This window comes from Megalobrama amblycephala, linkage group LG18 (genome assembly GCF_018812025.1).
Source record: "Megalobrama amblycephala isolate DHTTF-2021 linkage group LG18, ASM1881202v1, whole genome shotgun sequence".
Classification (NCBI taxonomy): Eukaryota; Metazoa; Chordata; class Actinopteri; order Cypriniformes; family Xenocyprididae; genus Megalobrama; species Megalobrama amblycephala.
Genome location: NC_063061.1, coordinates 18,013,328 through 18,037,692, shown reverse-complemented (window position 1 = coordinate 18,037,692; position 24,365 = coordinate 18,013,328). Strand labels below are relative to the sequence as shown.

At 36.6% G+C, this 24,365-nt stretch overlaps 1 protein-coding gene across 5 annotated transcripts in view; it reads right to left on the bottom strand.

The window, feature by feature from the left end:
- The window catches only part of tenm2b (teneurin transmembrane protein 2b), a 319,786-nt gene that overhangs the window by 25,199 nt on the left and 270,222 nt on the right, over positions 1-24,365 (bottom strand). For 4 of the 5 annotated variants that reach the window (XM_048165628.1, XM_048165631.1, XM_048165630.1 and 1 more), the window contains 7 exons: positions 21,498-21,703; positions 19,435-19,630; positions 15,109-15,210; positions 7,000-7,194; positions 6,445-6,645; positions 4,402-4,587; positions 3,561-3,707 (listed from right to left, as the gene is read on the bottom strand). In XM_048165628.1, coding sequence (XP_048021585.1) covers positions 3,561-3,707; positions 4,402-4,587; positions 6,445-6,645; positions 7,000-7,194; positions 15,109-15,210; positions 19,435-19,630; positions 21,498-21,703 — 1,233 coding nt within the window. The remainder of the gene's footprint in view (positions 1-3,560; positions 3,708-4,401; positions 4,588-6,444; positions 6,646-6,999; positions 7,195-15,108; positions 15,211-19,434; positions 19,631-21,497; positions 21,704-24,365) is intronic. The other variant, XM_048165629.1, reaches the window with a different exon arrangement.

The following is a 24,365-nucleotide window of genomic DNA, read 5'->3' as shown; positions in this document are numbered from 1 at the left end:
GCACTGCTTTGATGTCAAGAGAGGGAGACAAATAATGTGATTAAAAAACCCATAATGAGCTCAAATGCGGAATTTCTTATCATTATGGAAATTCTTTTAAATTGAACAAATATATTTATTTATCCCCATTGTGGTAATGAGCCCAGCTGATAGAAGTGATCACTGAATCGAATGATGCTCTAGTTTCGCTCTCTCTACCCCGGTTTCACTTTTAGAGAACTTACATCAAAGTCACAGAGGGCATCGCTCACACCCCTGAGAGCTTCCCTTCCTGTTTGATCTTTCTCTCTGTCTCTTCCCGTCTCTTACTGGCTGCATATCGCAATGCACTGTACATGCACACCCTTTCAACCCTTCTCCCTAAATGGGTCTTTCTTGATCCGGAACAAACTCACAACAAGCGCCTGTTGCCAGAGATGTTTGCTCCATGTTGTTTTGCCTGGTGCTCTCTGATCTCTGAAGCTTCAGTGAAATAACCCCCAAACGAAGGGCAAATAAAAGAGAGAGAAGAAAAAAGCACGCAGTTGTGTATGTCTGGAGGACACTTTTCTTTGTGCTGTTTGTGTCTGGGTTAGACTAAACAGCAACAATAACAATAATAATAATAATATGTTTAATTTATATAGCGCCTGTCCCAAGCTCAAGGACGCTTTACAGAGACAGTTGATTAACACGAACAAAGCAATCATATTACAATCAAGTGGACAGAAGACAGTTGTCCAGTCCTAGGATAGAGATGAATGCAGTTGCATATCATTGTACAATTCCATACATAAAACAGAGATACGTGACATAGTAAAAGTGACAACAGAAAACGATAGTGATAATAAATGAAGAACAAAGAATAATAGATTCATAAATACACAGACAAAAATACTCACAGAGAATTACAGCTGGTTGTACAGACGAGGAGAGTGGCTAAAAATCATGTAATGACTGGAAATATTGGGTGAACAAGTAGGTTTTGAGTTGTGATTTAAATACAGAGAGTGAGGTTATTGTCCTTAGCGCTTGTGGTATAGAGTTCCATAATTTAGGTGCAATGACAGAAAATGACCTGCCGCCCATTGAAGATAGACGAAATCTAGGTACTGTAAGAAGTGCACACCCTGAAGATCAAAGGGATCGAGGCGGAATGTAAGGAGACAGTAGATCAGAGAGATAAGGAGGAGCAAGGCCATTGATTGATTTAAAGGTAAGCTGAAGGATTTTGTAAGTAATGCGAGAGGACACAGGGAGCCAATGAAGTTTAAATAAGTTAGGGGTAATATGAGCAGAACGTTTAGTGTGGGTTAATATTCGTGCAGCAGAATTTTGAATGTATCGTAAACGTGAAATAGAGTAAACAGTGCGTTCAGACATCTGCTTTAAGAAGTATTTTGCTTCATCCTTAAAATTTAATCCACAAGAAGTATAATTAAGATGAAATAAATTGCATTACAGCTAATTAAGTTAAATTAAATCACATGTTTGATGGTCTAGCAGAGACTGAGATCACTTCCCAATCCCTGTCCCCCTTCTATATATAATTCTCCCTATTCTAATAATATATATTTTGAAAGAACATTTAGGTTAGAGTGCCCAAAGTATTTTCTCATGCTCTAAGACTAACGTGACCACAACAACTTAATACCAATGGTTAGAGGTTTGTTCAAACACCTGCGTGTTTGCCGGGGCATGTATATAAGAGAGTGAGAGAACACAAAAGAGAAGACAAAGCATGGAAAAAGAAAACATTTTAAAACAAGACACAACAAACAGCTCTTTCTAAAAGCCCCTCTGTGCTCTTTATTGGTCTAGAGGAGACGCTTGGTGCTTAGGGCTGACTCTGAACATCCACCTGTTATATAATCATTCTGCTTTGAAGTAGTTTCAAATCCCTCACTCTGCCAGCCAACAGACACATCACCTTTCATACGGTTGATTGGAGCTGCTCTATCCAGTCGTTCAGAGCATCATATCGCCTAATAAATTGCCACAAGGCAGCAGTTGATATATACATATATATGTAAGAATGTGTATATATATATATATATATATATATATATATATACACAAATCATGTGGTCAGTATCATGTGACAAGATGTGACATCATTCAAACACTTGCAAAGAACCACATGGTCATGAAGCAAAGTAACTAACTCTCTTAACTATTTGAAAAATTCATGTTTTCACTTGCTCATATGCATGTCCCAAAACATCAGGTCATTTGGTACAACTGCTATAAAACATGGAAAATGTAATATTTTAAAAACTTGTACTAAATATAAAATGTTTGATTGTCCTTTAATCATCCTGATAGCATTGTTTGAAAATATTGTCAAAAGTGTCATTTGGTAAAACCGAAATTTTGGTTATGGAATGACTTTTTTTGAAATTTTGTCCATATTTAAAAAAAAAAAAGCAGAACAAAAGACGTGATGATTAATTATAAAACCACATAATCTCATTGTTAACACTCAGTAAATCTTCAAAATTAATTATATCTCCGTTATCTTTTTTTAAAAAACGATTTTTTTAAAAACATTATGCTAGACCATCAAAATGTAGCATTATTTCTCTCACTCTCTTATATCTCTTATATATATATATATATATATATATATATATATATATATATATATATATATATATATATATTCATTATTAGCTTTCCATAAAGTCCCAGTTATATTAATTCCATATATTTTAATTTTTTATTTTGACCCTGCTGACCATTAACCAACATCAGAGAACCATGAGACGTTAAATAGTTGAAATTTTGAAAACTATTTTAGTTTTTAGTTTTTACTGAAGAACATGCATTGTTAGAAGATTCCAGAATCACATAATGAATTGTGGCAAATTAATTTGATATATCAATACCTCCAGTTTTTGTAAATAAATACATAAATAATTTTCGCATACAATTTGTCTGTTCAAACCAACGCATAAGAAAAGCAGTCAGGCTGAATCAACATGCTAACTCTCTCTCTGACAATAGATGGCACTTACAGAAAAGAAGAAATGACTTTTACCTTTCCATTTCTGATGCCTGCTTGTCACAGAGAAAAGTCAACAGTATTTATTTACACGTTTTCAACAGTTGTTCAGATTTTTGTATTCACTATGATGTTCATCAAACAACACCAAATACAAGAAAACTGAGACAGGAGAGCCGTTTGTGGGTTTTTTCCTCTGCTATTCACTGTCACTTAGCAAAATGATTGATTGTGAATGCCAACAAGTCATAGTTTTATATAAATGCAGCTGCTCAGGGCACATTGTTGAATCTTATTGTTTGGTCAGTTTTATTCACAGTGCAAAGAAATAAAATCAGAACACCTCTCCGTAAAACAAAAACCGCCTCATCGATGGCATATGAAAGTTAGTGTAGGTCTAAAGAGACACATTTATCATTGTGTGAACAGGCCTTTAGACTAGTGAGATAATAACTGTTCTAACCAAAGTTCTCATCTCATCAGTTCAGTTTATTCCCTTCAAGTCTTGAAAGATATGATGCAGATGAGGTCAAATGAGGGGATGAAACAATTTATGCATTCATCATGCATTTCTTACCTCCTTCATTGTCCTTATTGTCATTGCAGGAGGTCTCCATGGCAACACTGCAGCCTGGCCCTCTCCAGCCAGTGTGACACTCACAGTGCCAGCTGTTCTGACCCATGATGCATTGCCCATTCCCATTGCACAGCCCTGGACAACCATCTGAAAGAGGAGAGGGAGAGATTGATCAATTTTGTGATTATATTGGATATGAGATGATTTAGTTTGATCCCCATAAGAAACACCAGGGGAAATGTTACTTGCCACTTAAAACTCACTACCATACCGACGGCATGCAAAACTGTCAGACAAACTCTTGATGGACATCTATTATCAATGAACCCAAGCGAAACCATTATAGATGACTTTGGTTTGACTGCTACATTTTGGATGGTGTATTCAGCGTCAAGATGTGTTGTGTGCACAGAATCCATCAGCTATAATTGTCTGAAAACAATGATGTGAAAACAGTGGCAGAGAGGGAGAACTATACTCATTAGCATGAAAACAAGCATACTAACACATGCAACCAAAGCGGCATCCATTAGTATTCTTCTTCCAGCTGGACTCCAGAGCTCAACAAGTCATTTAATATTCTTATAGATACGGATCACACAGTGAAGACTGTGTCCTTTGCTCTGAATGTGATTATAAAACAATGACAACACACACAAACATAATCATACGCACAAATATGTTTATGTACATGTGCTGATGCAAACATGAGCAAATCAATCACGAACTAACGACAAAACAGCAGCTGAAAAGTCTTTGAAAAAGTGTCACAGAACCGGGGGAAATGCCTTTGACTAGCTCAAAGCTTCAAAGCAGGAGAAAAGCATGTGTGTGTGTTTACCGATGGTGCAGTGTTCTCCGTTCCAGCCCTGTTCACACTGGCACTTGCCATCCCTGCAGGTTCCATGTTTCACACACTGTGGGTTACACAGTCTCTGGTCACAGCTTGTGCCTGTCCAGCCCTCCTCACAGTGGCAAACGCCCCCGACACACACGCCATGGCTCCCACAATCTGCTGAACAAACCTCTGGAGGGAGAGAGAGAGAGAGAGAGTTGTTTTTCCACTTGTTTTTTATTTCATATTTATCTTTATTTTATCCTTCTTAATTACTTTAATTATTATTGATTCTGTCAAATGTAAGCAATTTGCAGTTTTATTCTGTTATTTTACTTAATTGCGATTTGGCTGTGCACTGTTTAATGATCTGCTGAAAATCTGCAAATGCTTTGGCAATGTAAATAATTACACTGCCAAAAAATACAAATTATTGTACTGAATGCCATTTATGTCAATAGCACAGAAAAATAGCTGTATTATTGACTTTACTGTTCAAAAGTTTGGAGTCAGTAAGATTTTGTGAGTCAGATCAAGAATTTTACTCAGAAAGGATGCATTAAATTGACTAAAAGTGACAGTAAACATAATTATAATTATAATCAAATTAATGCTGTTCTTTTGAACTTATTCATCAAATAATCCTGAAAAATCCTTGGTGATTTTAAAAATTGTACCAACCCCAAACTTTTGAACAGTAGTGTACAGTGGCATGAAAAAGTATGTGAACCCCTTGCAGAATCAGTGAAAATGAGAATTATTTTAATAAAATAAGAGGGATAATAATTTAGTACTGTCCTGAGTAAGATATTTTACATAAAAGATGTTTGCATTTAGTTCACAAGACAAAACAATAGCTGAATTTATTAAAATAACCCCATTCATAAGTATGTGAACCAAAATCATTCAGTCACTGCTGGAAAGGGTTAAAATATGCAAAAATGCTTGAAAACTGATGAATCTGCAGGACCTGGAGGATTTTTCTGAAGAACAGAGCTCAGTTTAACTGCTCAGGACAAACAAGAGACTCATGAACAACCATCACAAAACATAAAAACAGTCGTAGATCATCAGGTAACCACACACAGTATTGAGAATCAATGGTTCACATACTTATGAATGGGGTTATTTTAACAAATTCAGCTATTTTTTTGTCTTGTGAACTAAATGCAAACATCTTTTATGTAAAATATCTTACTCAGGACAGTACTAAACAAAAAATAACATGCATTTTTTTATTATCCCTCTTATTTTATTAAAATAATTCTCATTTTCACAGATTCTGCAAGGGGTTCACATACTTTTTCATGCCACTGTACATTTATATTATCTATTACCTATACAAAATTTGTAAACATGCACATTTGAGCACAAAAAACCCTGCATATTATTTACTAATCACCCACAATCTTAACTCTCTGGTCTTATTTGGGTCCAATTTTACGTTTTGCTTCATTGGAATGGGATGACACTTGGTGACTTTTGTTGCATTAGCTATGTGAACACATAGCTAAAAATCATGGACATGATTCAGATATATTAAAGGGTCAAAAAAAAAATAGTCACACTTGGCTCCTTAGCGGTCAAAAAATGACCGTCATGAATTTCCTGTGACCCCTAAACGAAGAGGACCAGAGGGTTAACAGATTTATCCAGTTTACCATCTAGAAAGCTATCTGCGCTATTTTTTAATTTTTTATATATATATATATATATATATATATATATATATATATATATATATATATATATATATATATATATATATATATAATAATATTTTATTTATGAAGCTTATTTTAGATTGCACCTCATCCACAATAGTTTGAATTGCGTCCACTAATTTCTTGAAGAGTTTATTATTATTGTCATATGAATCAGGTGCTAAAACAGCACATGCAGCGAGTGCAAATTAACACCGCTATCAGCGAGTGCAATTCATGCTTAGAAAATCCCCCTGAGAGTGTAGATGGATGAAAATGAAAGATTGGAATACATCGCAGCACAGCTTGAGAAGAGAGGAGGTGAAAATGGCTGATGGGAACACACCCGTGGAGCAGTCAGGGCCCATCCAGTTGGGGTCACAGCTGCAGAGGCCCGTATCAGGGCTGTAGGATCCGTGGCCGTTGCACTGATCCGGGCACTGGGCTCTTGACACATCACATAGAGGTCCAGACCAACCTGGTTTACAGTGGCACTGACCGGACACGCAGCTGCCATGTCCAGAACATGTGGGGTCAAGACAGTCCACTGGAGAGAAAGAAATAGAGCATTTGAAAAAGCTTTTTTCTCTCATTCTCTTTTTTTTTTCTTTTCACTTTCCTCCTCATCTTTCACTTCTCTCTCCTAAACTCACCTCTGGGATCTCTACACTTTCAGAAACCAGCTGCTCATATGAACATGTGCTCAGAGACTCAGTTTCTGCCCAATTTCTTAAAAGCCCGATCAATAGACTGAATTTCATCACTTTAATAAAGTTTATTATGCTTGTATCAGCATGCTTTTCTAGCAGGCATTTGAAATCTGAGATTCTCAGAGGAAGAGGTTTTTCTGAGAGTGCTGGAAAAAGTTTTGAAAATGAGAAGCTGTCAACACGCTCATTACCGTCCTCGCAGGACTCCCCACGGTAACCGGCTTCACAGGTGCAGCTGCCCTGGGCGCAGGTCCCGTGACCGCCACAGCTGGGGTCGACGCACTGACCCTGAGGCACGTCGCACTCCAGCCCCTTCCAGCCGCTGTAGCACATGCACACACCCTTGCTGTACTGCCCGTTCCCACTGCACAGCACGGGACAAGCCACTGCAATGGAGACAGAACGAAAGCATGCAGGAGGGGAAACAAATGAGGGAGTGAGGGAAGGACAGAAGACGAGGATGTTTGAGAGGAATTAGTGAAAATCAGCTTCATTGAGAGAAGTTCAGGTATGAAATGTTAGATAAGATAAGAGAAAAATGAAGCATAGAGTTAATTCAAACAAATCCACTGAACTGTATGAAGACACTGTGCATCAAGGGCTGTGAATCCCCAAATCAGAATAACTAACTAAAGCTTTGTAGCTGTTTTCAGCCAGTTTTACTAGTATTTTATGTCATTGTTTTCTGGCAATAATCAAATGCACCATCCTGAACTGTCCTGACATGTACGTGGCCTTGGGATGTCTGATTGGTTTTAGTGAACTGGTTTGTTTAGATGAACAAGAAAGAAAAGAAATGATTCACCAATTCCAGGCTCTGTGTAGAATCAACTCCATGGGCATCTTTTATAGCAAACTACATATGCATAAATTGAACTCTTTAGGTGTAATGTCACCCTAATCAAACGGCATTAATTAAAAAACCCTCATTGTTTTTACTGCTGAGATTTAATTATAAATACTATAATCTGATACATATCATACACTACTGTTCAAAGGTTTGGTGTCAGTAAGAGTTTTATTTACTGAGCCCCACACATGACATGCAAGAAAAAAAAGTAATTTGTGCGCATGATTTATATATCGAGGGAATGACTTAGTAAAGCGTGCGCACGATTAAGCCTACTATTTTTTTCCTGCATGTCATGTGTGGGGCTCCGTACTTATTTATATGATCAAAAATAGAGTAAAAACAGAAATGAAAAATTATATTGTGAAATATTATTACAATTTAAAATAACTGTTTTCTATTTTAATATATTTTAAAATGTAATTTATTACTTTGATGGATCAGCAGTGCACAGTGTACATTTTAGGACATCCCAAGACCTCAGTCAAATGATGAAAAGGCATCATGCCTCAGAACTAAGGCTCTGTCCCTGTCTGGCACTCTTCATGTGCACTTTCGATCTTGTGGACTTACAATGGCCACTTTGTGCGTGTATCCGTTCGGCCCACAAGACCGTATAGTGTCCCATTCGTCATTTAAGCTTTCAGAAGTGTGTTTGCAAGCACCCCCTTTGTGGCCGCTAGTCTGCGAGCTACACAGAGGACTTCTACCTGGCACTCAAGGCCATTATGTCACGAAAGTGCAGACTCAGAGGAAGACCGTGAGGGTTTAGGGTGCCATTTGGGACGCCTAAAAGGCTTCAGGTCTCAGGAAAAACAATCTCAGGTGTCAGGCCTCATACAATTAGGCAATTGGGGCGAAACAGCCTCAGACTAAAAGGCATCAGGACATTAAGGCTTCGGATGAAACGGCCTCAGACAAAAAGGCATAGGGTGAAACGGGCTCACGTGGAAGTTTTGCCCTGCCTTAATGTGACGTCACATGCATGTGGTTCAGAAGTGGTACAGAATAGATTCAGAATTGGAGAGACATTATTTTTACTGTTTTCATTGAATGTTGCACTGGTTAAGTTGTATAAAGTTGTCCCACAATGATTATTTTGTAAATGTTGTATTATTTGTGAGTTTTATTTGCATGTTTAAAAAGTTAGCTAAATAACACATTGAAACTAGCTAGCTTCTATGTTGGCAAACTATAGTGAAGTTAAAGAGATCTTTGGAGCTATTAGACTGTTACTATAAGCACAACTCTGCTTTGTGTAGAGAGGTTTCCTGGGAAACAGCTTTATTTCTGCCATTCCATAAGCACTGTCAGAGAGTCAATATTTGTATTGTGCAGACCATTGTGAAAATCAGCGTGTTCTCTAATGTAAAAGCGAAGAACTTAATTCAATTTTTCAGGGACTATATTAGGGCCTTATAAGTCCATTTCGCCTGATGCCTTTTAGTGTGAGTCCGTTTCACCCAATGCCTAATTGTATGAGATCTGACACCTCACATTGTTTTTCCTCAGACCTGAAGCCTTTCAGTCTGAGGCATGATGTCTTTTTGGCATTTTAGGTCTGAGGATGTCCTAAAATGTACATCGTACAGCAGTCATTACTCCAATCCTTCAGAAATCATTGATTTGTTGCTCAAGAAACATTTCTTATTATGATCAATGTTGAAAACAGTTGTACTGCTTTATATTTTTTGTGGACACCTTGATGCATATTTTTTTTTAGGAATCTTTGATGGAAGTTCAAAAGAACAGCATATATTTGAAATAGAAATCTTTTGTAACAAATGCCTTTACTCTCACTTTTGATCAATTTAATGTGTCCTTGTTGAATAAAAGTATTAATTTCTTTAATAAAAAAAGTAAACCTGTTTGCTCAGATGAACCAGATTATTAAAGATTAATAAAATTCCTGTGTAAAATCAAACCTCTGGTGGAATTTCGCATCTTTTAGAACAGAATATAAAAGTACATTTCTTTCTTCAAGTTTAATGTCATCCTAATCAAGAGTCATTTATTTAAAAACATTCATTGTTTTTGAGCCAGATTAAATTAGAAATATATCTGATATGTATTGCCCCCTAAAAGGTTACAATGTAGTTATCTAATTTTGTTTACTTTTTCAAAAAAGTTTCTTCAACATTAGCCTGCATATACTCAAGCTAAGCAGAAACTTTTCTTACTTATTTCTTCTAAGAAATCTTTCAGTTTTCAATAAAAAATAACCTAGAATGAACGAATGTAGAAAAAGAAGGAAAGAATCATGCCTCGCTCTTTTCCTTCACAGTGTTCACTATTCAGCCTCAAAGGCAGCATAAACGCTACACGATCTCTCTGTATATAGTGATAAGAAAGACTAAGCCATGTGTAATTAAGGTAGAGAGATTCAGTGGCAATATCAACAGTACTCCCTGCTACTCAGAGAAGACAGCATTCGACAGTAATAAACTAGCTGTCTATAGCCTCAGGTGAGCTCACACACATATTTCTCTTTACGAAGCCTCCACTGAGAGCACTTCATCACTCAAAAAGATTGGTCTAGCACAGTAAAGCCAACAATCCCATCAGACATCTTGGCATAACTGAGACGGGATTAATCAGTGATGTTGTAATTCATCCGTCTGGATCTCAGAGTGATGTGACAGTGTCATAGAGCCAATAACAGCTTCAGAATTAAACATATATCAGGTCATCTATAAAACTTATGGCATTTAAAATAAATCCAGTGGATCACAAAGGTTATTTTTAAGTCACAGTAAACAATTTACTAAATGTTAACTAGCAACCAAGCATTAAATGACACAATAATGGTGAAGTTTGATATTACTTAGAGCACTTCACATGTAACATGACAGGGTAAATCTCATTAATCTCATGTTCATGTCACATTCACCTCTAAATCAAAAGAAAAATATAATATTATAATATTACTCTTTGTTCTATTCTCAGTATTGTAACACTAAATATGATGTTACTGTACAGTCATTTTACTGGGTGGATGTGCTTCATTTTTTTTAAAGAGGTCATGAAGTGAAAAATCAAATTTCCATTGATCTTTTGACATATAAGAGGTCATTGTACTATAAAAATATCCTGTAAGTTTAAGAAATCAAAACTTTCTTGTTAGTCCAAAATCAGTTTTTATTGAAACCATGCTGCCAAACTGACTCGTTTTGATTTACTATGATTGTCACATTATGACGTAATCAACACAGGCTCATTGGAAAAACGTGGCCGTGTCAACATTTTTGCAAAACGCAAAATATACCAACACATTACTGCAGTTTCTAACAGAAATGAACACTAGAGGCAGTAAAACAGCAAACACTTTTAATTGTTTACACACAATTATGATTACAGGGGCAGATTATGGATTAATAAAGACTTCACGTGGCTACTTGCACAATTATGTTATGACCTCAAAACACATTTTACCATAGTGGGTGATTTGTAAACGAATATATTTTGGCGTTTGCATCACTTAACCAGCTCCTTGAATGTACGAAGAGCTCGGGTACGGATCCCGTGAAAAACGAGTCATGGTAAAAGAGCTGAAAGACGAGTTCAAAAACAAGCTAAAACACCATGGTTACAATTGTGTTTTTATGTCACATTTGCTTTTGTTATCACTATCGGATAGGTTTAGGGTTTGGTGTAGGTGTACATTATTTTAAAACGTGATCTAGCATTAGCGCCACTCACATTTCAATTCAGAACTGCGGTGATACATAAAAACTCCAACATAATAAAACATTGCCATAGTCACATTCATGTGTTCCGGAAAAAAATTGAACACGTATTTAATGCTACTCACTGGACATTTTACTTTTAAAGGTGCCCTAGAATTCAATATTGAATTTATATTGGCATAGTTGAATAACAAGAGTTCAGTGCATGGAAAAGACATACACTGAGTTTCAAACTCCATTGTTTCCTCCTTCTTATATAAATCTCATTTGTTTAAAAGACCTCCGAAGAACAGGCGAATCTCAACATAACATCCGACTGTTACGTAACAGTCGGGGTGTACGCCCCCATAATTTGCATATGCCAGCCCATGATCAAGGCATTAGACAAGGGCAGAACATCTGGATGTGCACAGCTGAATCAACAGACTAGGTAAGCAAGCAAGAACAATAGCGAAAAATGGCAGACGGAGCAATAATAACTGACATGATCCATGATAACATGATATTTTTAGTGATATTTGTGAATTGTCTTTCTAAATGTTTCGTTAGCATGTTGCTAATGTACTGTTAAATGTGGTTAAAGTTACCATCGTTTATTACTGTATTCACAGAGACAAGAGCCGTCGCTATTTTCATTATTAAACACTTGCAGTCTGTATAATGCATAAACACAACTTCATTCTTTATAAATCTCTCCAACAGTGTGTAATGTTAGCTTTAGCCATGCAGCATAGCCTCAAACTCATTCAGAATCAAATGTAAACATCCAAATAAATACTATACTCACATGATCCGATGTATGCAAGCAGCATGCATGACGAACATCTTGTAAAGATCCATTTTGAGGGTTATATTAGCTGTGTAAACTGTGTTTATGGTGTTCAAGGTAAGCGCGAGCTCCGGGGGAGGGGGAGCGGGAGATTTAAAGGGGCCGCAACCTATATATCGGTGCATAGTTAATGATGCCCCAAAATAGGCAGTTAAAAAAATGAATTGGGTAATCTATGGGGTATTTTGAGCTGAAACTTCACAGACACATTCAGGGGACACCTTAGACTTATATTACATCTTTTAAAAAGAAGTTCTGGGCACCTTTAAACTGTCGTGAAACATGCATGGCGCAACGTATTTTGCGTTTTGCAAAAATGTTGACAGGTACGTTTTTCTAATGAGCCTGGCCTGGATGTAATAGTGCGACAAAAGACTGTCTCTTTAAAGGAAAATCAACACCTACTTCAACATGACGTGTGAATTAGTGGGCAGGGCTAAAGAGGCAACTTTAGCCCCGCCCATAGATTTACACATGTCATTTAGTAGTAAATACGAGACAGACGCAAACACAGGATTACAAAGTGATAGAGATCCCACTGAGGACAAGACATTTTGCAGTGACAAGTTGTGGACAAACAGTCTTTGCTTTGCCATCCTTGTGATTCTAACATTAAGAAAACATGTATGAACTTTATTTTTAATAAAGTTCCAGTCAGATCACGTCAGTAAGACACTGTTCGTTTGTTAGCTTAATTTAATTTTGTATTCGCTTTTAAACAAGACACCATTCAGCGCAGGCTTTTCAGAGAGACTGAAAATAAAAGATGATGCAATGAGGACTACATTAGATCGCAACACACAAGTGTGAGTAACAATGTTTTTTCCATGTGTCACTATTGTTTTGTCTGATACAGATCGTTTGATACAAGTATTTACACTGCAGCGCCGCAGTCAAACTGTGAACAGTTGTGATTTGCTGGTCTTTCTTTTGCTTCGGCATTTATGGGGTTAATGCTTTGGATTATTGGATACAGAAGAAAGCATGTAGAGAACGCTGCTTTTGTTAGTGTTTTGATCAAAGCTAGTTGATGTAATCCTGAATAAAAGCTTCAGTGAGTGGCATCTTCTGTTTTGTAATCAGTAAGACATTACAACACTTTTCATTTTTTTTAAAACACAACACTGCAAGTGAAAATGTATGTTTTTTACTTTATAGAATGAACTATGAATAGCCTTTAAGAATGACAGTTTGACAAACAATGCATTCATAATTCTGTTTACATGAAATACCGTAAGTCATCCTTTGTCAATTATAACTGTGGTAACTCCAAGTACTTCAACTTTATTTGCCACAACCAAGACTTATAAAGCATATTTAAATTCCCCTGTAGTAAATATTTTTTTCCCCTTAAAACTCATCATTGATCACCAAAGTGACATATTTAAAAAAAAAAATCAAGTGAAAAAAAATTCTTTATGCCTTAAAATAGCTTGTACAGCCTTGTCTCTTGTACATGGATCTCTGAATATGCAAATTAGCCCCACCTCCACTCGCTCAGCCATTTTCCTCAGGAAATGGATGTTTGACAATTTCGTTGCTTTTAGTTTTCAGATTTAAAAAAAACATTCAGATGAAATCCTGCAGGCGCCTGTGTCTTCTCCGTACATGAAACAAATGCACATCCTTGAATAAGCGCGGACCTCCATCGTATTTACTTGAAGTTATCAGGTAGGCTAAAATTTATAATGGACTGAATAGATCTCTCAGAACTTGACGTGCGAGGACACACTGACTGAATATGCACACGAATCACGGTCTCACACACACGCTCAGAGCAATATTGTTTTAGCTATGTTTTATAGGACAAAAACATGAACTGTATTGGCTTTACTTCAAGTCAGCTGTCACTTTACTTAGCGCGAGCCCCTATGCGCTCGCACACTTGGCACAGCCCTTGCGACGGTTCTGTCATGAATTAATATGAATTAATATGATTAGCCTTTTGCTTGACTATGTTATCAAACAGCTAATAATGTTTTTTGTTAATGTTACACACACCGTTCCCATTCTTCATCTCAAACAGAGTCAGACAGCTGCCTTCTAACAATTAGTGTCCTTACAAACGCTTTCAACAACTCAGAACGTCAGCGGAGAAAGGCGTATATTTCATCATAACATCGTAATAGACTTGCTATATTGATAAATCTACACAATTTTTCATATCAGCAGAAAATTTACCGGGATAACCTAACTTCTTTCAAGATTTTCCTGCTTCAGAGCAGTCATAGTTAATGATATGCTAAAGCCCGCTGGCACGTTGTTCTGATTGGTTACAAGGTAGTCTGTGACATCACAAACACCACCGATTTCAAACCGCAGGTTTTTGGTTTACTGCAGTTTTAATAATAAAATAAAATAATAAAATACTCAGCAATGGTGCTGACTTATGAATTTGCACATGGTTTGTCTTAAAGCGTATTAAAAACACTACATATACATATAAACAACAGTAAAAACTTGATTTTCACCACAGGGGGTCTTTAATATACATACATGTTTCACAGTGTTGGCAAATGTTTCAACTAATTAACGAGATATTTTTCAAAAAAAAAAAAAAAAAAAAAACATCTGAAGTTTTCAGGTCAAAAATAGGACAGAAAATAGCTTATTTCTTCTAAATTAGAATGTTTTTGATGTAAAAATCTTGATAACATTATAAGTGGACCTCAGACAACATTATAAAAATAAAAGCAGTTCATGACCCCTTTAAAAATAATACCGTAATGTGAAAAATCTTAACTGTCCTAATAAACATAAACTATATTATTTATTTGCATTTATTAATGTGAAAGTGAGGTGTTGTTTAATGCACAAAATGTTTTTATACAACACAGCTTTCCTGTAAGACTACAAAAAATGTTTTGACAAATGCTGCAATGTGAAACATAATTTTTTAATGTAAATATCCCTGCGGTGTGACAGTAAACGGTACCTTTGGAGCAGTCCGTGCCGTGAAACCCTGGGAAGCAATGACACGCTCCTGACATGCACTCTCCGTTGCCATGGCAATTCTGGGGGCACTCTTCCACTGAGTCTGAGACGACACATAAGAGACGCACGCATTTTACAACCCTCAGTTATTAATGAAGGACAGTGGAATGTAACATTCACAAATCTAGAAGACCTTTTAAACGCTGTTGTCTGACAGAAGAAAGCGAGTCATACACTAAGAACTTGCGTTTTGTGAGATAATCTTTTACACACCATGGTGCAATGAGAACTTTCAGTCAGCGTTATTGACAATTCAGTGGTAATGTGTGAATTACTGTGACACATTTTGCCAAAGCCTTATGGGAAATATAACACCATGACTGTGATAAAAGCTAAAATAAATTATGCTTTTCAGATCATCAGTAACCATCAACTGAATGTTAGATACACACATTAATACAGTATGTGATCATTTGATCTCCAGATCTAAGAGGCCTCAAGAGCACAGTGTGTGTGTGTGTGTTTCTCCTCAAACTGAATAGTTAAGCATACATATTGTTATGAATATAGTGGACCCAGAAAATATTTGGACACTTAAGCCAAACTTAAAAATGTATGAATGTCATTCTATTAGATAAATATCAAAGTGGCATCTGCAAACAAATTATGGTAGAGCTTTCTCCAAACTAATTTCACTTTTCTGAATCATTTTTGCAGTGACTTGTAAACAACTAATCTCAAGGTTATTTTGAGTGGCTGTATGAATTTGGTTCTCCTCAATTCACACAGGTGTCCTAAAAGCAGAGGTCGCGTTAACCGAAAATTGTCCGTCATTGACGGAATTTTTTTTTATCAATGACAGAAAAATCTGAAGGCCGTCCGTCACGTTGACAGATTACACTCAGGGTGATCTATTGTAAATTGTAACTGTAATTCCCACCCCTGTCCAGCTGGTGGCGAGTGCGCTCCAATGTAGCAGCAGAGCACTGGATCCAGAACAAAATTGAAACTGGCACGAATCTTTTGCTATGCGTTTGATAACGCACAGGCGAGTACCCAGAAGCTAAATAGCGCCAAAACGGTATTTATTGCTTGAATTTCTTAATGAAATGGACAGAATTTGAAATCTGAGACTTTGTTTCATATCAAAAGCAACACAAAGCCTATTGCAATTTATTTATTGGGAGGCGCACTATGTACTGTTTATTCATCAACTGAATACAGCATATACCAAAAGATCGACTGAGATTTACGAATCGATATTGGTCTTATGAATGTGACCAAAACAGCAAGGAGACATTTTAATTGTTTATTAATAAAGTAATGTTTTCTGAATCAGTGTCGGTGGCAAAGATGAAGTTGACATTGACTCTCATCATCTCTCATAGTGGACACACCTAGAGAGAGAATGCACATTTCATTCGGTTTAGGCTACATAATCAGAGTAGCCTATTTCTTTTCGTTTTTAATTATTTTGTTTTCGTTAAAGTAGATATTTAAAGCTTTCTATAGTTAGCTGAGTTTCGGTTTATTTAGCCTATAAGACATGTTCCAGTTTACGCGCAAGTCATCGCGCCGGCGCCTCCATGTCATGATTATATTGTCTGCTATATTTGCTTCTTATTTATTATATCCAGACAATTGGTTGATGAAACATTGATTAAAATTAAGATACAAAATGAAATTCACTTTAAAGAAAGGCTTTCTACAAAACAAAACTTAATGAAGTGGTCAAAATCATTTCTGACCCACTCCATGTCTCCCCATATATTGCGCATCTTATGATGCATCTTACTCATGCAGAATTTAAAACATAACATAGGCTTGTTTAAACATAAATATGAAACTACGTTTTCTTTAATGGCTAACAACACGTATAGTACAGTACAGAGAAATTTCATATCGTGAGCAAGAGCGGATCATGAGTCACGAGTCGGATCAAGAATAATTTATTTTTAGACTTATATTTAATATAATCCAAGTTATTTTACATATATAATTTTTTTTTTTTAAAGTAATGCAATAGTTACTTTCCTCGGTAATTAGTTACTTTTATAATGATGTAACTCAGTTACTAACTGCGTTAATATTTGTGAGAAGTAACTAGTAACTAATTACTTTTTTTAAAGTAAGGTCCCCAACATTGCTGCGGGATGTGGTATTGAACATGAAAAGTTACGCAGTGTAATCTGTTAATGTTCTTCAAAATAAATGGATAAGCCTATATCATCCTGTAGGTTCTTAATTAAAAATGAAAATGTGAACAAAAATAAAAGCAATTAGATGTGTTATTATAATTAAAATTTGAAAATTAAAATGGCGGGAAATAGTAGATAATGACGGAATTTTTACGACCCTATCCGTCAAAATGACGGACAATGTTAAAGTCTAACGCAAACTCTGCCTAAGAGACAGGTGCAGGTCTTAAAATGCTAATGTTTGACAACCAGAAAGTTTGCAAATTTTTTTTTTTTTTTTTTTTTTTTTTTTTTTTAAACCAAACATACTTCTTTTGTGAAATTCTTTAAAAAGTGTGAATGTGCTGTCTTTCTTTAAAATAAATGTTGTACTTTGTTTGATACTCTTATCTAATGCAATGACATTCACATTCATTTTAAGTGGCTTAAGTGCCCAAGCACTTTTAGCACTTGATCTTTATGGACAGGCAGACAGGCAGCACAAATACATTTTTTTTTTTTTTTTACATACACGACTTTAATAGATTTATTGTTCATAGTCTCATCAGCAAAAAAAAAAAAAAAAAACTACTTCATATATTTTATTTTCTACAACCCGAATTCTGGAAATGTTGGGACGTTTTTTAAATTTAAATAAAATAAAACAGTGGTTTCTGGAAGTATTCCTGGGCCCATTTAGTAATGTCATTGACACAATAATGCCGATGAGTGATGCAGTATTGTCTGAGGGCCTGAAGACCACGGCATCCAATAAAGATCTTCAGCCTTGTCCCTTATGCACAGAGATTTCTCCAGTTTCTCTGAATCTTTTGACGATGTTATGCACTGTAGATGATGAGATTTGCAAAGCCTTTGCAATTTGACGTTAAGAAACATTGTTTTTAAAGTATTGCACCATCTTTTTACGCACTCTTTCACAGCTCTGCCCATCTTTACTTCTAAGGACTCTGCCACACTAAGACACCCCTTTTGTAGCTAATCATGTTACAGACCTGATATCAATTAACTTAACTAGTTGCTAGATGTTCTTCCAGCTGAATATTTTCAAAATGTCTTAATTTTTCAGCCATTTGTTGCCCCCGTGCCAACTTTTTTGAGACCTGTAGCAGGCATCACATTTGAAATGAACTCATTTAGTGGATAAAAGTGTAAAATTTCTCAGTTTAAACATTTGTTATGTTATCTATGTTCTATTGTGAATAAAATATTGGCTCATGTGATTTGAAAGTCTTTTAGTTTTCATTTTATTCACATTTTAAAAACGTCCCAACATTTCCGGAATTCGGGTTGTACTTTAATATACACTGCCCGGCCAAAAAAAAAAAAAAAAAGTTTGGATTTTAATAGGCAAATACTTAAGAGTCTATGGATGGATCATTCATACAGCGATTATTATTCTTCGAGCATGTTATATGTTTGGCAACAGTTCTTTTAACCCTAAAAGATGGAGTGTGTAGCTTTTCATTTCTTAAACAGCCATGTATTAAGATGTATCATGGCCATATTCCAGGATGACAATGTCAAGATTCATGTGGCTCAAACTGAAGCAATATATTGAAGCATACAACAGTTGCTATGTTCTGAATTTCGAATAAGTGAATAAGTGAATAAGTGAGCGGTTTATGAATTTTTAAACACAATATATACAGTATATGAATATAGCTATGCCTCCTATACGCTTCATGAGTTCTGCATCATGACAGACATGATGTCAAATTTCCACTTTTCCATCCCTCACTGACAGCTCCTCTCAGCTGTTGTCGAAAACCTAGACATTGGCATTATGCGAAGTCATCACTATGGCAACCTTTGTAGATATAGTGGATACTGACTAAACTCCCTGAACAAACATATTTCAGTGCTTACTTTTATTTTACAAATACACCTATTCCTTGTGTGGCCTAAAGAGAAATGTAAGTAAAAGCAAAAAAAAAAAAAAAAAAAAAAGCAGCTCTCCTTCAACTGCACACATTCAAACTGAAATATAATATGAGGTTAAGGGTGGATCAGGTACTGTGTAAGCTGCTCGGACTGAAATGCATCCTCTAAATAGTAAATAGTTTTTATTTTACCATCTTTCTTTTAAACATGCTGACCTTAGTGTGTAAATAAAAGCTGGAGGTGTGTACCTAAAGCCACAGTGCTGAATGAAACCGGCTCTTTCTCTTTGCCGTCATTGTAGAAGGCCAAGTGCCAGGTGCCGGGGTCCAGATACTGCACAAAGATCGCCTCATTCTGGACAACAGTCTGAATACTGCGCCGCTCACGAGGAGACTCGATAACGCTCCACTTCTCCTTTCCATCCAGCCTTTCCATATAGTCATACTGAAGACACACAGAGAGAGAAAACAATCAGCAAGGCAAGGAACTACAGGATGTCACTTTCGCTAAACACTGTAATGGCAATCAAAAAAGTCAAATTAAATCAAAATGTAGAGGAGATAACGACTCTGAAATGTGACAAGACACGTGTAAAAATGCTGCAGACAAATATGCAGCGATAATTTGGAAATCATTTACAATTCATTATAAAAAGTTGCAAAGAAAAAAGGCCTGTCTACACAGATGGTCTCTTCATGGTAATTAACAAAAACCTGTCTTTTTAAGGAGGAACATCATAGAGAACCAGATTTCCTGGCTCTAGCTCACACACTGTCCCACCAAATGGTGACAAACCCCAATTTTCAAAGGTTGGGTTTTTTTCGGATCAGTATGTTAACCCTTTTGGTGTTTGCTGGGGCAGTGTGAACATGACAGTGCCAACCAATAGATTTAGAGATCAACACTTGAGTAGTCTCAAAAGCAGACTGTTTAATTCTAAATTAGAGAATGTGGTAACACTTTATTTTACAGTGCCGTAGTTACACGTTACTACATGTACTTAATATAGTAATAACAGTAAATTATGCATAATTACAAGTAACTAACTCTAAACCAAACCCTCACCCTAACTGTAACTCTATACTAAGTACTAGGGCTGGGTAAAAAAATATAGATTTCTCGATTTTAATCGATTCTCATTTTTACGGACCGATATTGATTCTTAAATCCCAAGAATTGATTAGTCTAGTCTGTTTTCAGTTGATAAATGAGCAGAATATGTAGCGCCTCCCATCCAATAAATCGCAATAATCGTTGTGCTTTGTTACTTTTAACATGAAGCGAAGTCTCAGATTTCAAATGACATCCATCTTATTATGAGATTCAAAAAATAAATGCCATTTTGGCGCTGTTTAATGTGATGTGACAGATCGCTTTAGCACCTCAGTTAAAGAGAAGCAGCAGCACGAGCGCATGTGAACATCATCTCCTCCGCTTTAATACCAGTTACAGCGCAAAACAATCATGAATAAACATCTGAAGGTATGTTAGAATATACAGTACAACTTGCCGAAATCCATATCATGTCTCGTGTAATAGCTCATTCAGTCTTTCAACCTCGGAAAGACATCAACAAAACAGCTTAAACAATGTCACGTAATGTCACATTTACCTCAGAAAAACATATTCATAAACTCATTAGTCAGCTAGAAAAGTGTACTCTAGAAAGCAACATTCTGATAAATATAGCTATGCACCATTACATATTCATTATAATTTTTAATGTTCTTCAATATTTAATGCATGTTTGAATAAATCAGTTACGACAGCCGAAATTTAAATTTTTATATTTAAAAAAACAACAAATTGGAGTAGAAATACGATTATGTAATTCTAAACTTTATTTATAATAAAAACATAATTGAGTGTAATTAAAGTGTTTGTATATAAATAAGTAAATTTAACCTTCAATATTATTATAGTAGTACCAACTGACTTACATGTGTAGTTTACAGCATTAGTTGAGAGATTGTTTTTCTCTAGAAAAATTGCCATGTACTGTAACTGAAATACTTCATCCAAAATAATCGATATCAAATCGAATCGAATCAAAAGCATGTGAATAGTAATCAAATCAAATCAAATCAAATTTCATTAAAAAATATCTAATTTGTGTTTCGAAGGTGAAAGAAAGTCTGGGTTTGGAATAACATGAGGGTAAGTAAATCATGAAATAATTTTCAGTTTTAGGTCAACTAACCCTTTAACAAAAACTCAACTGAAAGTGTTTAAAAACTGGATACTCAACCTTAATTATAAGTGGACATGGCTCCTTTAAGAGAAGAAACAAGACATGAGGCGATTTGCTCACCTGAGCATGTGAAGGAGGCAGGCCTTTCCGCATGTAGACCCCAAACAGTGCGTCCTTGCCCAGGGAGATGTTGAACTTGAGGAAGTGTGGCTGGCGCAGGTGAAGCAGAGACCTCCAGAAGACGCCTGGAGGAACATCCTGACTGACACGCTGACCCAGCTCCAACTCCCCACTGTTTATACTGCTGTTCTTCAACACCCACGGCCCTGAGACGGACGCCAAGAGAATAAACAAGATTTGTTTGATGAAAAAAAAAAAAAAAACCACAAAGAAAGTCTTTCAAAGACAGGGAGAATGGGGAATATCCTCAGCTCTGTGTGAAAATATTTGCAGTGTTTACAAAGTCAACATATATTATTCCACAGAGACGCAGCTATGCGCTAATGAGTGTGCCGTGTGGGCTGCCAAAGTCATCAACCCTAAATCAAACCCTGTCTTTTCCCTTGAGATCATAATACCTCTGCATGACAGCACTGGCCACACACGCACACTTCCCTTCCCACTACACCTGCTAAGTCTGTCCTCTAGAGAGAAAACTGCTGCCATGTTGACAGCGCAGATAGATCGCAGCAACTCCAATCAGAAAATAACCCAGCAAACGGCCTTGATGGTATCAGAAGCAATGCACACACACACACACAAACACACTCTTTTGTGTCTGAGAGGCCAGTGCCAACATGAGTGGGCTTGGTGTTAGCTGTCAGTCTAGTCGGCGTTCTCGATGTTTGATGGGCCCTGATAAGCAGAGACAATCTGTTTCCCTGCCTGCAAAAACCTCTGGCTGCATTTAAACGAGTTAGGAAGAGAGGAATTGAATTGAGAGAGCGCAAGCAGGCTCTTTCCCTAAACGGATCAAGCCTTCTTTTTGCAGGAGAACACGCGCACGTACACGCAGTGTCAGGTCTGAGTGACAGGTCGGTTAAAGCGGCCCATTCTGGTAACCAGTGGGAGCTCGCACCAACCTCCCTCATTAACACGGACCATGGACGGACGGCTCTGTGCTGAAAGAGAGCAACACACTCAGAGAGCAAAAGAGAGATGGAGAAATTGAGATAGACGGGGAAGCAGAAAAAAGGGGAAGAGAAAGTCCCCTGGAGAGGGTGCATAAGAAGAGTCTTCTGCTCTGGAGCTGAAGTTCACACTCCTCATGCTCTCAATCAGCCAGAACTGCCTACATCAGAGCCACTGAAAAAGGCTCTTTCCTTTCTCCTTACAAGTGTACCCGTACACCCGTGTCTTGGTATGGATGGACTTTAGTCTGGATATGACTAGATCAGTCAAATCATCCTGCCCTATATAAACCTACAATAACTCTTGTGAATTTTTTAAATAACATACTATGATAAACTATTAACAATCCTTAGAGGAAATGATAGATTGTATCAGTATCTAAGGAGTTTGAGGAACTCAATTGAGAAGGTTTAATAACAGCATATGGTTATGGTTAAACTTGAATTGGTTACAAATTAGATGTACCTGTATAGAACTGAATAAAACACAGTTAATTGTACCCATCATGTATGTAGAATGTTACCTGAGAAATAGAAAGAGAAATAGAGTAAGCAAGAGAGAGAAAGTGTAGAGAGAAAGAGATGGAAGGCAGAGCTTAGGAACAAAGCCCCCAAGAAGAGCCAAAAAAAAAATAAAAAAATTAGAGAAGAGCCAAAGAAAAGAAGCCTGTGAGAAACAGTTACAATCTTCTTCTATCCCTTTCTTGACCATGTGACTGAAACCCAAATTTGAGACATTAAAACTGACCAATCAGCAGACCCTCGATGTACACGCATCTTAGCCTACATGCCTTGATCACTATCAGCACCTCTTTGCCTTTAGGAATTTCAAAAAAATGGCCCTTGGTGGGCATTGGAACGGGAAAGCAATTGATTTTGTTCATTTTCAAACCTACAATTCCAAGTGAATGAAATCAAGTAATGCCCTATATTTTCCTGTTGAATATTCTGCCGATGAAGGCCTTGAACTGTCGAAACAATGTGTTTTTTAACCAATAAAGTTGTAGTTCTGTTGGAGTAAGTGTTGCAATTTTCCCAATTCACACGCATTTTTTATTTTTTGGTTGCACCTCCTCTTTTGTTGGTAGAGCACCTCTTTTTAAAATGTTTGAATATTCTGTTTCACTCAAAAGTAATTCACATTACATAAGTCAAATGACCTATGAATGTTGTTTCAAGCAGAAAATGCAGGTGAAGGATCAATCACCTCAAAGCAAGGGCATGATCTTATAGAAGGATCAAAGATTCCTCAAGGTTTCAGTGATTTTTTTTTTTTTTTTTTTCAGTCTTGACCTCTTTTGTTTGCTTTCTGTATTTTCAGTGTCTGGTTTTTATTGTATATACATACATAAAATTGCTCTTCCATAACGCTATCAGAAGCACTTTCATGCGGAAGTCCTGACATAAGTCATGTGAAAGGCTCTTGTATATGCGCATAACAACAACATTCAAACTGGAGATCAGTGTGAGTCCAGCATCATGTTTTTCTCCCCCACTGACAGCTCACCATAACACATGTGTCTGTGTGCATGTGTGTCTGTAGGACAGCTAGCCCTTCTCCAGAAAGCTCTCCATCAAAGTGAAGGGGGAAAAAAAACACTTCAGAAAAACAAAGCAGGAGAGAAAGCAAATGCACTCTAAAGCCTCTGCACATGATGTCCTTCCTCCTACATTATGTTCATCTAGTATCAGACAAGAGTCCTTCCATTACCAACCAGGGCTTCATTTGAAAAATGTACCTGTGGCATTTCTGCGAAATTATATTGTGTTGCTTCTTGCACGTTCTGCTGCATTTTCATTTTCATGCAAGTGACATGTCCAGTGATCATAAACGTGGTCTTAACATAGTATTGCACAA